General features: G+C 36.2%; 1 protein-coding gene across 1 annotated transcript in view; it reads left to right on the plus strand.

Moving 5' to 3' along the window:
- Positions 1-15,364: 15,364 nt before the first annotated feature.
- The window catches only part of LOC107493780 (uncharacterized), an 18,858-nt gene continuing 18,060 nt past the window's right edge, over positions 15,365-16,162 (plus strand). Inside the window, exon 1 of the mRNA XM_016114834.3 lies at positions 15,365-15,598. Coding sequence (XP_015970320.1) covers positions 15,418-15,598 — 181 coding nt within the window. The 5' untranslated portion in view covers positions 15,365-15,417. The remainder of the gene's footprint in view (positions 15,599-16,162) is intronic.

Raw genomic sequence — 16,162 nt, forward strand, 5'->3', positions numbered from 1 at the left:
CAAGATAAACCACAAAATTGGTGTTTGTCAAACCTACCCACACTTAAACTAAGCATGTCCTCATGCTAAACCAAGAAAGACAAGAAAAGGTGTATGGACAATTATTCAATGCAAAAAAAACTATATAAACCTATCTATATGAATGCAACTAATTGCAAAATGACTCTACCTACTTGGTTAAAAGTAAATCAATCCTCCAAGAACGTATATGAACATGTAGGGCTAAGTAGTATGATGATTCTTGAATCCCACCAATTTAAATATCAAAATTGAAGTTCAAGTAGATGATGAATCCATATTTGATGATGATTTCTTGGTTAGAATTGAATGGATTTCATCACATAAACTTGCACTTATTCCCTTGAATAGCATGCTTTTGAACTTTCCTCCCAAATTGTACTTGATATTAAAAACATGCTCTTTTATGCTTAATTTGATCTATTTTTATTCCATTTGCCTTCCATTCAATGCCTTGATGTTGTTTGTGAGTGAATTCAGGTTTATAAGGTAAGAATAGGTTGGAAAAAATGGAAGAAGAGCTTGCAAAATGGAGGAAGTATAAAGAATCAAAAGAGAAGAGTTCAGAGACGTGTGCGTGCGCACAGCCTTCTGTGCGCCCGTACAGGAGCCCAAGCAGAGCGTGTGGATCAGTTTGAGTGCATCGCGTGTCCCGCCTAGTATTGCCTAGTGTGCGTGCGCACAGCCTCTTGTGCATACTGATGAGCGGATAATTTATACGCTTTTTGACATTGTTTTTAGGTAGTTTTTAGTATAATCTAGCTACTTTTAGGGATGTTTTCATTAGTTTTTATGCTAAATTCACATTTCTGGATTTTACTATGAGTTTGTGTGTTTTTCTGTGATTTCAGGTAATTTCTGTCTGAAATTGAGGGACCTAAGAAAAATTCTGATAAAAGGCTGACAAAGGACTGCTGATGCTGTTGGATTCTGACCTCCCTGCACTCGAAGTGAATTTTCTGGAGTTACAGAACTCCAAATGGTGCGCTCTTAACGGCGTTGGAAAGTAGATATCCAGAGCTTTCCAACAATATATAATAGTCTATACTTTATTCGATATTTGACGACGTAAACTGGCGCTCAATGCCGGCTCTATGCTGCATTCTGGAGTCAAATGCCAGAAACACGTCACGAACCAGAGTTGAATGCCAAAAATACGTTACAACTTGGCGTTCAACTCCAAGATAAGCCTCAGCTCGTTTAAAGATCAAGCTCAGCCCAAACATACACCAAGTGGGCCCCGAAAATAGATTTATGCATCAATTACTTACTTCTGTAAACCCTAGTAGCTAGTCTAGTATAAATAAGACTTTTTACTATTGTATTCGGTGTCTTTTGACCACGTTACATCCTTGATTGTATTTTTTGATCTTTTGATCATGTTTGGGGCCTGGCCATTCGGCCATGCCTAAACCTTCATCACTTATGTATTTTAGTTAGAGGTAGAATTCTAGAGAGAATTTATTTAGTTTTAGTTTTAGTTTTATTTAGTCACCATTAGATCATGTATTTAGTTTTATCTAGGTAGAATTTTTTAGATCTAGATCTACTTCTTCTCTTGCTTCAATTTTCTTTTTGCTTTAAGAATTCTTATGTAGATTTCTATTTACCTTTCAATGCAATTTATGAGTTCCATGTCTTTTCATGTTTGATTTGGTTTTCTATTATTCTCTTGCCATTATAGTTAGATCTCTCTTTAATTCTTGCAATTCATGTTGTTTACCTTTATTGCCTTTTATGTGTTTGATGAAATGCTTCTATTAGTTATGAGTTAGATTTTGTTCCTCTTGGCCTAGATAGAGAAATTAGTGACTCTTGAGTTATCTAATTCTTTTGTTGATTGATAATTGAAAGTTGCTAGTTGATTTGAATCCCTCTAAAGCTAGTCTTTCCTTAGGAGTTGACTAGGACTTGTGAACTCAAATTGGTATCCACTTGACTTTCCTTTATAATTAGAGGTTAACTAAGTGGAGCCATGGACATTTCTCATCACAATTGATAAGGATCTTTCCTTTATAGTTAGAGGTTAACTAAGTGGAGCCATGGACAATTCTCATCACAATTGATAAGGATAACTATGATAGGACTTCTAGTTCTCATACCTTGCCAAGAGCTTTCTTAATTGTTAGTTCGTTTCAATTTGCCATTTACATTTCTTGTCTCTTACTACAAAAACCCCAAAAAAAATTTCATAGCCAATAACAAGAACACTTTATTGTAATTCCTAGGGAGAACGACCCGAGATTTGAATACTTTGGTTATTTTTAATGGTGTTTGTACTTGTGACAACAAATTTTTTATTGAAGGAAGGTTGTTTGTTGGTTTTGAACTATGCTTACAACGAGATTTCATTAGTGAAACTCTTTACCGACATCAATTTCCCTTCATCATTAATCCATATACTCATTTTGCCCAAGTCAATGGGTGGAAATTATCCCATAACTAAGATTTGCATTTCATCAAACACCTAATAGGCATATTCACAAAACATGGCAAAATTAGGAAACTGATGAAAGCTATGAACCGTAAATGATCAAAATCAATAAAGGCAACTCAAACAAACATAAAATAAGCATCAAACATCAAATTCAACAACTAGAAATCCAAAATTGCAAAACTATATAAATTGGCAAGAGAAATGAAAATATGAGAAAAGCTACAATAAAAGAGAAATCTTGAAGTATAAAATGCTACAAACCCTAATTAATCCTAAGGAAACTTTGTATGCTACACTACTCCTACTCCTACTATGTGTTTTCTATCTAATCTACCTACTAAAAAATTCATAAAAACCTAATGCCTTCATATGAGATGTTGCTCCCTTCATATAGCCTTTGATTTCAACAACCAAGCCTTCAAAAATGGGCCAAAAGAGTCCCAAAACGCGAGTCCATGTGACTTTTTAATGGAGGCACGTGCTGTTACCTGGGCGTATACACAGACGGTTGTGCACACGCAGGCATGCTGATTTCCTTCTTGTGCATACACACATAGGGGTGTGCTCACGCACGCATGGCTGTGTGCTTCTACTTTGTTTTCTTCATATTTTCTCCCTTTGTACATGCTTTCATCCACTTTTGCATATCCATTCTTGCCTCTTTGATCTGAAATCACTCAACAAATATGTCATTGCATCAAATTAAATAAAAATGGAATTAAATTGCTCAATTTAAGCATAAAAACGCATGCTTTCACATTTAGGTTCAATTTAAGGATCAAACACAAAAGTATGCTATATAGGTGAATAAATGTGGGTTTATATGATGAAATCCACTCAAATCAATCCAAAATTAATCATCAAATATGGATTCATCACCTATCCTAAGGATCACTAGCCTAAGGTTCATGAAACATTACATATTACATAAAGAAAATCGAAATTATACCTTGACTGATTCCCAATAGGCACAAAACACCAAATTGATTGCAACAAGCCTCAAATCACCAATAATTCACCAAATGCAAGACCAATGCTCTGAATCAACACCAATAATCTCAATTTCAAGCTATACACAAGTAATACACCCAAAATAAATCCTAAGGTTCATCAATAATCACAAATCCATAAGGGAAATGAGTTCCTTACCTTACTCATAGAAAATAGGTATGAAACCCAACAATTTATCACTATTGGTTGACACCTAAATAACCAAATCATGAAAATTCACTCAAAACCCAAACCTAAAATTAGAAATTATACAGGGTTGAGAACTTGGGCATGAGTTTTGAGTTCTTACCAACTTTGTTTGGATAGAAATGAAGAGTTTGACAAGAGCTTTGCGTCGGTGCAAATAGCTTGTCAAACCAGCGTGCCTTCCTTTCTTTCTTGGTGAAACAAGCTGATTTGATGCATTAATAGGTTTATTACTCTTACGTAGTATCGGACAGATTTAAGCTGGTACTGCTGGCTAATTTATCAGTACGCGTTTTTACGCAGTTTTTTATAGAAAATTATATTTTTCAACTTGAAAAATTCTACTGAATTCAAATCTCACTTCCAAATTTACAAATTAAAACTTCTAAATTTTGAATCTATTTTGGGCAATTAATTTATTATTATTTTAATCTAATTAATCGATTAATTATTTTTGTTCTTACAACGTGCAACATGAAGACAAATCTTGATTCAAATTACTCCCTGGATTGCCCATGTTGTACGTGAACAATTCCACGTTGTACGTGGTCTTGAAATCCTTCAATTTTCACCTCTGTTTTGCCCCTGGCATTGTACGTCAAAAAGCTCACGTCCAACGTGAAAGTGAACTCGTGCGTACGCATGCCTCATGCGTACACATGATGGCCCAAAATCTTCTTGTTGTGCGTATGCATGGGTCATGCGTAGGCATGATAGCCGTATCATACGTGAAAGCCTTCACGTCCCACATCTAGTCTTGCTATATACCACAATTAAATGGGATGTCATGCGCCTGCATGGGTCATGCATACGTATAATTGAGCATTTTTCACCACTTGTACGTACGCATAGGTCATGCACACGCATAGCTTCTATTTTGGCATTGCACGCCAATGCTCTCACATTGCACATTGAAGCACCTAGTTCCCTGGGAGTGCATCTTTGGTTGGCGTGGAACGTGAGCAGCGTCACGTATGTGAAGCTCTCTGTTCAATTCAGGGGGCTTTTTGTTTGTATCCATAGAGCTTTCTATTTGCTCCTCTATTCTCGCTCTTCTTGATCAAAGTGATTCCTTGCCTTCTTTTCTTCAATATTCACCAATTCTCTTCTAAATTCTCTTGTAATCAATGAATGAACACTAACTCAAAGTATTGCTCAATTAATCATGAAATCACTGCATATCTTGTAGTAACTTTTAGTTTATTGATTGGAATTCTAAGAGAAAAACACTAAAGATGCACACGCATTAATAACCATCACAAAATATACACAGAGCTCTTAACCCTTTGACAGAGGATTAGTTACCCATGAAAGAAAATAAGAAGAAAACTAGCTGAGGAACCGAATCCCCTCTCTGTGAACAGAGTTTACTTATTTATATCCTAATTCTAGAATTCAAATTCAAACTATCCTAATCTCATCTTACGGAGAAAAAGATAAGATAACTAATTATTGACTTCAAATTCTAATCGAAACAATAATTCAAATTAAATCCTAATAACTAAATCTTTTATGTTTCCAGAAAGAATTAATAACTAATCTTCGGGAGCCTTGAATGTTGTAGATGTGATTAAGGCTTCTAATAATGTGTATAATTGAGGTTGGGCCTTAATTATTGCATTATAGGAGTTGGAATTTTCTTTATGCTGGGCTTGCATAGAGGAATTTAGGCGTAAGCCCAAAATGCACCTCCCATGGGTGTTCACATGCTGGGCATGTGGCTTGGGAGCATGAGGGATGCTCGGTGGATCAAGACCGCTGGGCATGTTTGAGGCAAGGGGGAAGGCCGTCGGGCGTGTATGCACAGCCACCCGGCATGCATGCTATGGAGGAGGGGACGCCAGGCCTATGAACGTGGCTGTCAGGCATCCCTGATGCGTGCCTCGGCTCCATTTCTCCTCTTTCTTAGGGCATGGTTTTGTTCCTTAGGCTACGCTTTTGTTTGTACTTGTGTTTTTTATGTGAAATAGCTTTGATTCTTGGTTGTTTAAGAGGCATAAACTCTTGAAAATATAGAAACACTATCCAAAGTCCAAATGTTTGATTATTATGATACTCTATTAGAAAACATAAGAAATTTGATTAAAATCTAAGAAAATGAATAAGAAAAGACCTTAAAAATTGCTTAAGATAATGTGTCATCAATAATCAAACATAACCAAGATTAGAATCAAAACCATAATTATGTATAATTGTAACACCGTAATTATCAAAGCTTATGCTTCCGGCTGCGCTACTCTGATAGCTCTGGTGTTACGACCACTCTCAAAGTACTTAATACTAAAATATGAGCCTATTTAAAACTTTAAACCGTATAACCGCTCCAAAAATGCTTTTTGATAGGTAATATACATCCATACATACAATCAAACTTACAAAACTCACAAATAATACATATATGTATATATATATATATATTAATAATTTACTAGCATTAACTAATACAATTACTATTCCTCTTACATAATGAATAAAGATAAAGGCGAGGGAACAATAAATAATAACTAAAGCAATACAAAACATCACGACAACAATAACTAGGTAAACTCTTCGTGACTTCTACATCCATATCCTGAAAAGAAAAATTTGTAAGGGGGTGAAAACATCATCCTCGAAAGGGTTCTCAGTAGAGGGTTTTTGAGAATTACTATAATAGGATACGTGAAGGTAAGACCGTTACAGTGATTAATAGCCGTCTTGTGCATCTTTCCAAAACCAAAGGTTTAATATCAAAATCTAAAATCTTCTCTGAAAGAAAAAGCTGTTAATTCCTGAATAAAATAAACCAAAAGCCTTTTTGAAAATTTTCGTTACATAGTATAAATGACCAAGTTGTTCCAAGAATAGGTTCATTAAGTCTATGCTGAACCAATTTAGCTTTTCATACTTTTCTAAACCAAAAACACAAAACAAACCACAACCTTAGGCCCATCTCATAATCAACCTTGTCCCTCGGCCCAAACTATCCAAACAGCAGCCAATCCACCATAATCAAATAGAGTTTCAATCGGAAACACAAGTAGGAAAGCTCAAGCACAAATAAGAAGTTACATCAAGTAGAACAATTAACAGTTAAACACAAAAAATTACATAGGCAAACCAAGGACAATATGCACACCCAAACAATGTCACATAGGTGCATATGATGAATGCCTGTCCTAATGGCTGATGAGTATCATCTATCGGTTATAAAGCCAACCCGACAAGTCCTGGTAGCTAACCATTGGACTGTTCCTCTGTCGTGCATCCCCAACTCGAGTTATTCACAATCATAATCATAATCATAATCATACAACACCCACACTAGTGTTTATCCACAGAGACAGCTCATCCGAAACTTTCACAGTGTCCGACAACACTTACGACATAAGGTCAGCAGAGTATCGAGTCTCAACCTGGAGCACGTGGTGCCTAGCCACTGCTTTTACCCAGGAAAACCCGTATCTCAGATAATTGGAAGTGCAACAATCACTTTATCAACTCAATAATTATCCATATTCATACTCAGCCATCTGGCTCATAACATATTCCACAATCAGCCATAATTTATTATCATATACAGCCATTCTGGCTCATAACATATTCCACAATCAATAATAATTCATTATCATATACAGCCATTCCGGCTCATAACATAATAGCACTTCCACCATCCAACATCATAAAACTCATAAAATCATTATTCAAGCCATAAATCACTTTTCTCAAATCACTTCTAGCTTATAAGCCATCTTTCTCAAAAGAAATTTTCTCTTTCAAAACAAGCCATATTTCCACAACATCCTTCTAAAACTTCCAAACGATTCAGTAACTAAGCCAAATCAAAACTCTCTTTGGAAAGATCCAAAAATCAGTTATTATAAAATTGAACTTGGTAATTGAAATTTCTCAGCAAAGTCTCAAGACTTTAGGGAAGGACAACCTATCTCAATTTATTAAAACTCATAAAATTATAGATTCTTGGTTTAGGTAAATAGAAACAGAATTTATTATAAAATCGAATCATATAAAGTCACAAGTCTAAACCTAATCCAAAACCAATTCACTTGAAAGGGAGCCAATCCATTTAAATCAACACCACTTTCAGGTTCCTTCTTAAAACCAATTCTCTGATTTCTTCCAAAATGTCACAAACGCAATTGTTCAATCAAAAGTCCAATTTCCTTTAACATCACTAAAAGCTCCTCTGAATGAAATCCTTAACTCTAACTAAAAGCATAAGCCCTTTTTATATTTAAAATCAATATTAGAACATAGTACTATTCTTTAGTGATTCAAAATGGTAAAGTAATTCCTTTCTAAATAAATCGAACTCAAGACATATAGTTTTCTTAAATAAATTAAACTCGAAAACATAACTATTTTCTTAATAAATCAAATTATACAATTTCTCAATCCAAGCCTTTCTAAGTAACTTTTCAAACAAAGTCTAAGATTTTTATAGAAATTTGGGCAGCACCTTCCCTAAAACTTGGACCCTGCCACCCTTTTCGGGTCCCAACCAAACCATTCCACAATCCTTTACAACGGTCCAAAACCCAAAATCAGATCAAAATCAAGCTGGATCCAAAAGTGCGTACCATTTTCATATTTCTAGAAAACCAATTCAAACTCAAATCAATTTCCAACGGATTAAATTCGATTCCTAAAGTTTAAAGAAACACTGCAAAATAGTCCATTTCACAAAACCCAATAATAACCTAGTCAAACAAGAATTCACATCCATCCAGGACAATCAAACAATACACAAGACTTATACAATCACCAAAGGTACATTTCTTACATCAGTATCCATTTATAACAATTCCATATGAATAAGTTTAGTTTTCTAAAAAAGGCCCCTACCTCGAATAATCGAAACCCGAAAGCTACACAACGCATGAAAACCCCTTCTTCTCGACCTATAACCTCGGCAGCCGCAACCTCAACTCCAACCCACTTCCACAGCAACCAAAGCAACTCTAATCACAACATAGAATAACCGAGACTCAATCTTATAATAATTAATGTCGCAAAACTTCAGTACGATAACATAGCAGTAACTACAGGCATTTTGAAACAAAGACACTTACCGCAACTAAGAGGAAATGACTGAGCCAAGTAGTGGCATCCCCAACGGTGGTTCCGGTGGCCACAGAACTGCTCCTGGCGGCCCGAATAGCGGCGAGGCTTCTTTCTCCTTCGGCAGCAACAACAGCGGTGTTTTTCAACAACCACAGACCTCCGGCAATAGAAACAGAAGCTCCAGCTAAGCACCGTGGAGCAGCAATTCGGCAGTGACGGAGGCAGACGACGGTGTCGGGAACCATCTCAGTCTCAGACCTCTCCCCATCTTTGTCATGCACGTCAGGCTCCTCTTTGTTGGTCTCCATCTTCTCATCTAATCACAACGGTATTGACGTCAGTGAAGTGAGCTTCGTCGGCGGCGCGACCAGCGACGAATGGCGCACGTTGACGGTGATGCTAAGGCGGGGTGAGTTGAACTAGACAGCACCCTCCGTCAATCTCTCTCTCCCTCAGATGCATCCCTTGCTCGCGCCTCCAACGGTAGTAGACAGATTGGCGAGGACGGCTTCAGTGGCGACGGCGAGGAGGCTCGGCGACGGTAAAACTAACGGCGAGGGTTTTTGAGAATTACTATAATAGGATACGTGAAGGTAAGACCGTTACAGTGATTAATAAACATCTTGTGCATCTTTCCAAAACCAAAGGTTTAATATCAAAATCTAAAATCCTCTCTGAAAGAAAAATCTGTTAATTCCTCAATAAAATAAACCAAAAGCCTTTTTGAAAATTTTTCTTACACAGTATGAATGACCAAGCTGTTCCAAGCATAGGTTCATTAAGTCTATGCTGAACCAATTTAGCTTTTCATACTTTTCTAGACCAAAAACACAAAATGAACCACAACCTTAGGCCCATCTCATAATCAACCTCGTCCCTAGGCCCAGACTATCCAAACAGCAGCCAATCCACCACAATCCAACAGAGTTTCAGTCGGAAACACAAGTAGGAAAGCTCAAGCACAAACAAGAAGTTACATCAAGTAGAACAATTAACAGTTAAACACAAATAATCACATAGGCAAACCAAGGACAATATGCACACCCAAACAATGTCACATAGGTGCATATGATGAATGCCTGTCCTAACGGCTGACGAGTCTCATCTATCGGTTATAAAGCCAACCCGACAAGTCCTGGTAGCTAACCATTGGACTGTTCCTCTGTCGTGCATCCCCAACTCGAGTTATTCACAATCATAATCATAATCATACAACACCCACACTGGTGTTTATCCACGGAGGCGAGCTCATCCGGAACTTTCACAGTGTCCGGCAACACTTACGACATAGGGTCAGCAGAGTATCGAATCTCAACCTGGAGCACGTGGTGCCTAGCCACTGCTTTTACCCAGAAAAACCCGTATCTCAGATAATTGGAAGTGCAACAATCACTTTATCAACTCAATAATCATCCATATTCATACTCAGCCATCTGGCTCATAACATATTCCACAATCAGCCATAATTTATTATCATATACAGCCATTCTGGCTCATAACATATTCCACAATCAACAATAATTCATTATCATATACAGCCATTCCGGCTCATAACATAATAGCACTTCCACCATCCAACATCATAAAACTCATAAAATCATCATTCAATCCATAAATCACTCTTCTCAAATCACTTCTAGCTTATAAGACATCTTTCTCAAAAGAAATTTCCTCTTTCAAACAAGCCATATTTCCACAACATCCTTCTAAAACTTCCAGACAATTCAGCAACTAAGCCAAATCAAAAATCTCTTTGGAAAGATGCAAAAATCAGTTATTATAAAATTGAATTTGGTAATAGAAATTTCTCAGCAAAGTCTCAAGACTTTAGGGAAGGACAACCTATCTCAATTTCTTAAAAATTTATTGAAACTCTTAAAATTATAGATTCTTGGTTTAGGTAAATAGAAACAGAATTTATTATAAAATCGAATCATATAAAGTCACAAGTCTAAACCTAATCCAAAACCAATTCACTTGAAACGGAGCCATTCCATTTAAATCAAAACCACTTTTAGGTTCCTTCTTAAAACCAATTCTCTGATTTCTTCCAAAATGTCACAAACGCAATTGTTCAATCAAAAGTCCAATTTCCTTTAAAATCACTAAAAGCTCCTCTGAACGAAATCCTTAACTCTAACTAAAAGCATAAGCCCTTTTTATATTTAAAATCAATATTAGAACATAGTACTATTCTTTAGTGATTCAAATTGGTAAAGTAATTTCTTTCTAAATAAATCGAACTCAAAACATATAGTTTTCTTAAATAAATTAAACTCGAAAACATAAATATTTTCTTAATAAATCAAATTATACAATTTCTCAATCAAAGCCTTTCTAAATAACTTTTCAAACAATGTCTAAGATTTTTATAGAAATTTGGGCAGCACCTTCCCTAAAACTTGGACCTTGCCACCCTTTTCGGGTCCCAACCAAACCATTCCATAATTCTTTTCAACGGTCCAAAACCCAAAATCAGATCAAAATCAAGCTGGATCCAAAAGTGCGTACCATTTTCATATTTCTAAAAGACCAATTTAAACTCAAATCAATTTCCAACGGATTAAACTCGATTCCTATACTTTAAAGAAACACTGCAAAACAGTCCATTTCACAAAACCCAACAATAACCCAGTCAAACAAGTATTCACATCCATCCAGGACAATCAAACAATACACAAGACTTATACAATCACCAAAGGTACATTTCTTACATCAGTATCCATTTATAACAATTCCATATGAATAAGTTTAGTTTTCTAAAAAAGGCCCCTTCCTCGAATAATCGAAACCCAAAAGCTACACAATGCGTTAAAACCCCTTCTTCTCGGCCTATAACCTCGGCAGCCGCAACCTCAACTCCAACCCACTTCCACAGCAACCAAAGCAACTCTAATCCCAACATAGAATAACCGAGACTCAATCTTATAGTAATTAATGTCGCAAAACTTCAGTACGATAACATAGCAGTGACTACAGGCTTTTCGAAACAAAGACACTTACCACAACTAAGAAGAAATGACTGAGCCAAGTAGTGGCATCCCCAGCGGTGGTTCCGGTGGCCACAGAGCTGCTCCTGGCGGCCCGAACAGCGGCGAGACTTCTTTCTCCTTCGGCAGCAACAACAGCGGTATTTTCCAGCAACCACAGACCTCTGGCAATAGTAACAGAAGCTCCAGCTTAGCACCGTGGAGCAGCAATTCGGCAGTGACGGAGGCAGACGACGGTGTCGGGAACCATCTCAGTCTCAGACCTCTCTCCTTCTTCGTCACGCACGTCAGGCTCCTCTTCGTTGGTCTCCATCTTCTCATCTAATCACAACAGTATTGACGTCAGTGAAGTGAGCTTCGTCAACGGCGCGACCAGCGACGAATGGCGCATGATGACGGTGATGCTAAGGCGGGGTGAGTTGAACCAGACAGCACCCTCCGTCAATCTCTCTCTCCCTCAGACGCATCCCTTGCTCGTGCCTCCAACGGCAGCAGACAGATCGGTGAGGGCGGCTTCAGTGGCAACGGCGAGGAGGCTCGGTGACGGTAAGACTAACGGCGACTGGGCGCAGCTCATGGCTCCATAGGTGACAGCTAGCGCTGAGGCACGAGCTCCCTCTCTCTCCGACGCAAACTCTCTCACTCTCTCTCTTGCGATCGGTTTGGCAGCGATGGCGGTGGCGAGGCCCACCGGTGCCAGCGTCCCTCCCTCTTCTCTTCTTCTCCCTGCTACAGCTCTCTGCCTCTCTCTCCCTTTCTGCTTCTTTTTCTTTCTTTCATGGTGAAGGGAAACTATATGTGTGTGTTGCTGTTGGGTTTTGGGAAAAAGGGTAACTGGGTTAGGGTTTTCCCAATTTGGAAATTAGGGTTTAGGTAAAATTAGGTTTAAGGGTAGTTTTGTAATTTCAAATAAAAATAGGGATAATCTAGTAATTAGAAATAAATTTTAATCCAACAATAATAATGTATAAAAAAACTATTTGTCCATCAATTTTACAAATTATTTTCAATAAAATGTTCAAATCCAATAATTAGAGATAATATAATTAATTTTTTTATTTTTCAAAATAGCAGTATTAATATTTTAAAATACTAATTATTTAGTCTAAATCATATAAAATTCTTATTATTTCATAACTACTAACGTTATAATTTAAATATAGAAAATAACTCAATAATTATGAAATTAAGTAAAATCTTCATTTTAATTATCAAAACTTGATTTAATTATTCTCAATGAAATAATTTCTAAAAGTAAAATCTCTAATAATAAATAAATTTAAAATCAGCTCATAATAAGATTCTTCAAAAGTTCTGGGTCTTACAATAATCATATGTATCACAAGAATAATTATCCTCGACTTTATCCTCGAGCAGTGATTGGGATAAAACCACCGTCCTCACCGTGGGCAGAACGAACCACCATCCCTATAACGTTTATATCTCAAAACAAGTTTCCAAAACAAATCTCAACTTCATTTTTGAGTTTAAGACTTTCCCAAAAAAGGCTAAAAAATAATTCCATTCACCAATCAAATTTAAATACTTTAAATTCTCTAAAACTTCTCAAAACATAATTCTTTAATGAAAATTAACTAATTAAAACTTCAAAACAAAGTCTCTAGTTTTTATGAAAATAGGATCAGTTTCTACCATTCTTATTATGCAATTTCATTCAAACTCCAACAAAAATTTTGGCAGAACCTCCCCTAAAACTCAAACTTTTCCACTTCAAGAATCCATCTAAATCAAATAGTTTCTCAACATTAACCAATTAAATATAACAGAGAATTCCAGTAACTAATCATTTTCCAACAATCAGGAATCCAATCACAGTTCATAACCACAAATAATCCAACTTCACATTTAATTTAATTACTTAAAAATCCGAAATCACTTACCAGTTTCATTTATCCAAAACAGTTTAATTTAGTCCATAAAACTCACATAATCACAAAAATATATTTTTTACATCGATATCGATTTATAACAATTTCTTTAAAAAATTGGCTTTAAGAAAAAGTCCATACCTCAATCGTGACTCAGCTACGCAACAAACTCCCTTTTATTCTTATTTCATAGCAGCGGCAGCAATTCCAACCATTCCTGTGGCAACAACATCATCGAACACAACTTACAGTTGCAATTCTAGCAGTTCTGGGACTCCCTGCGACAGCTACAAACGCAGCATGCAACTACGGTAACTCAACCCTAAGATATTAACGTCACAAAATCCTCAATGATTTATAACAAAACAATAGCAAAATTTTTGGAACAAGAGGAATAAAGGAAGGGAGTAGCAGCAGCTCCGGTGATCTATCCTAGTAACAACGACAGAACCGCAGAACTGCGACAGAGCTTTGGTAAAAGCCGTGGAAACCAGAAATAGAAGTGGCAGAACTAGCAAGCTTCCCCCACCGGTCCACAAGCCACATCTCCAGCAATGGCATCCAGCAAGCAAAACGGCGGCAGAGAGCTCAAGCGGCTATGCAGCAGTTTAGTGACAGTGTACCAGCCCCTTTTACTCGCATGCAGTAGCACCGATGGAGAACTCGGCAGCGGCGACAACGAAGCACAATGGCGGTCTCGGCGACAATAGCTCGTCGCTCTCTTCCTCGTCGCATCTCTCTGTCTCTCACTTCTCTAATTCTCGCCTTCTCTGGCTCGCTCGACGACGACGGCAACGGCGGCAAGGTCCCAGTCGGCGTCATCCCCTCCTCTCTTCTCTTCTTCTCCCGTACTCCCTCTCTGATCTCTGTCACCCTATTTCTCTTTTCTTCCCTTCTTCGTGTGCGTGGGTGGCGGTTGGGGGTGTGGGTGCGTGCGTTAGGGTAAAATTAGGGTTTAGTGTAGGAAAAGAGGGGTACGAGTGGTTTGATAATTTTTTTAATAAAATTGAAGGGTAGAATAGTAAATTAAAAATCAAATTTGATCCAATAAAATTATTTCAAGTATATTATTTATTTATCAACTTATTCATTAATTTTTTAAATAAGTGCTCCAATTTAAAATTAAAGATAATATAGTTTAATTTTCGTTTATTTATGAAATTAAATTCAAATTTCTAATATTCAAATTAAATTAACAAATTCTCATATTTTTAAATTCAAAATTTTATAACTTTGATTTAATTACTTTTAGTAAAAAAAAAAAGTAATTTTTCAAATATAAAATTTAAAATAAATATAATAAATTATAAATAATCTATTATTTAATTTTCAAAAATCCAAATCTTACAGATTAGTTATTAGTTAGATACTCAATATGTACTTACTGGTTGGAGTTACAATCGTATTTTTATATTTTTTCCGGCATATATATAAGATGCATGATGAGTTCTATAATGCTTTTTATGTTTGCAAATTTTTAAGTCAAAATATCAACGAATTTTTAACGTGGTGATCATCAGCAAGGTAATTAGAGATTCTTCCTATATATTAAGCTAATCAATGGCTAATATTATTTATTTATTAATTAAAGTATATAGAGAATTGAATAATAATGGACTGCACGTCATGAACTTGATATATAGTAGTGGTGTGCCACGATGATTGTTCCGAATTCAAATACACACAACACAAAAGGACGCCTATTATTGTGTGTATATATATATACGTAACATAATTGTTAGTTCCTTTAATTTCAAGGCAGTAGAGCCATATCCATCTTTCTCTGCGTATTCGGAGAGGAAGAACCTGTTAAAGGTGAAATATGGGATTCGCAGTAGTGGTGGTGATGATCATTGCAGCCTCGGTGATAGCGGGTTGCACCAATAACATGGCAGTGTTGGCTTGGGATGAACCCCACATCATTCACGTGGCTGGAAAAGTGCTGTGCCAGGATTGTACCCAGGGTTGGAACGAATGGATTAGTGGTGGCAACCCGATCAAAGGTATAATGTTATTCCTATGTGATGTTTCTGTCTCTTGGACACAAAACTTGCTTTCTGTTCGCAATTATACGTGTTTCGAAACAATATATAAACACAAACATAGCTGAGATGAATTTTATTTATTCACTTGCTACAAGAAGAGTAGACTTAGGGTGTTTTTGGCAAACCGTCTGAAAAGTAAAATCACGTTTAAACTAATTTTTTGAAAGCTTCAATTTTTTGTTTGATTGATTTTTGATTTAGCAAAGGCAGAAATGATTTTTTATTCAAAACCATGTTTACAATAAGCAATAATTTTTAGTTTTTGCGTTTCACTAACGGGTTTTTAACCATTTACACTAAACATCTATTTTTCTTTTACCAATTTTATCATTTAGAGATGTTGTTGTATTATTTATGAAATTTTTATTATTTTTCTTAATATGAGCTCTCTTTTTCTATTATTTATTATTTTTATTTTTTTATTAAATTTTTATTTGACATTATACACTCTTATAATTGTGATTTTTGTATATTATATTTATTATTGTCTTTTTATAATAAAATTTATTAATCCCATTAGGA

This window comes from Arachis duranensis, chromosome 6 (assembly GCF_000817695.3).
Source record: "Arachis duranensis cultivar V14167 chromosome 6, aradu.V14167.gnm2.J7QH, whole genome shotgun sequence".
NCBI classification, from domain to species: domain Eukaryota; kingdom Viridiplantae; phylum Streptophyta; class Magnoliopsida; order Fabales; family Fabaceae; genus Arachis; species Arachis duranensis.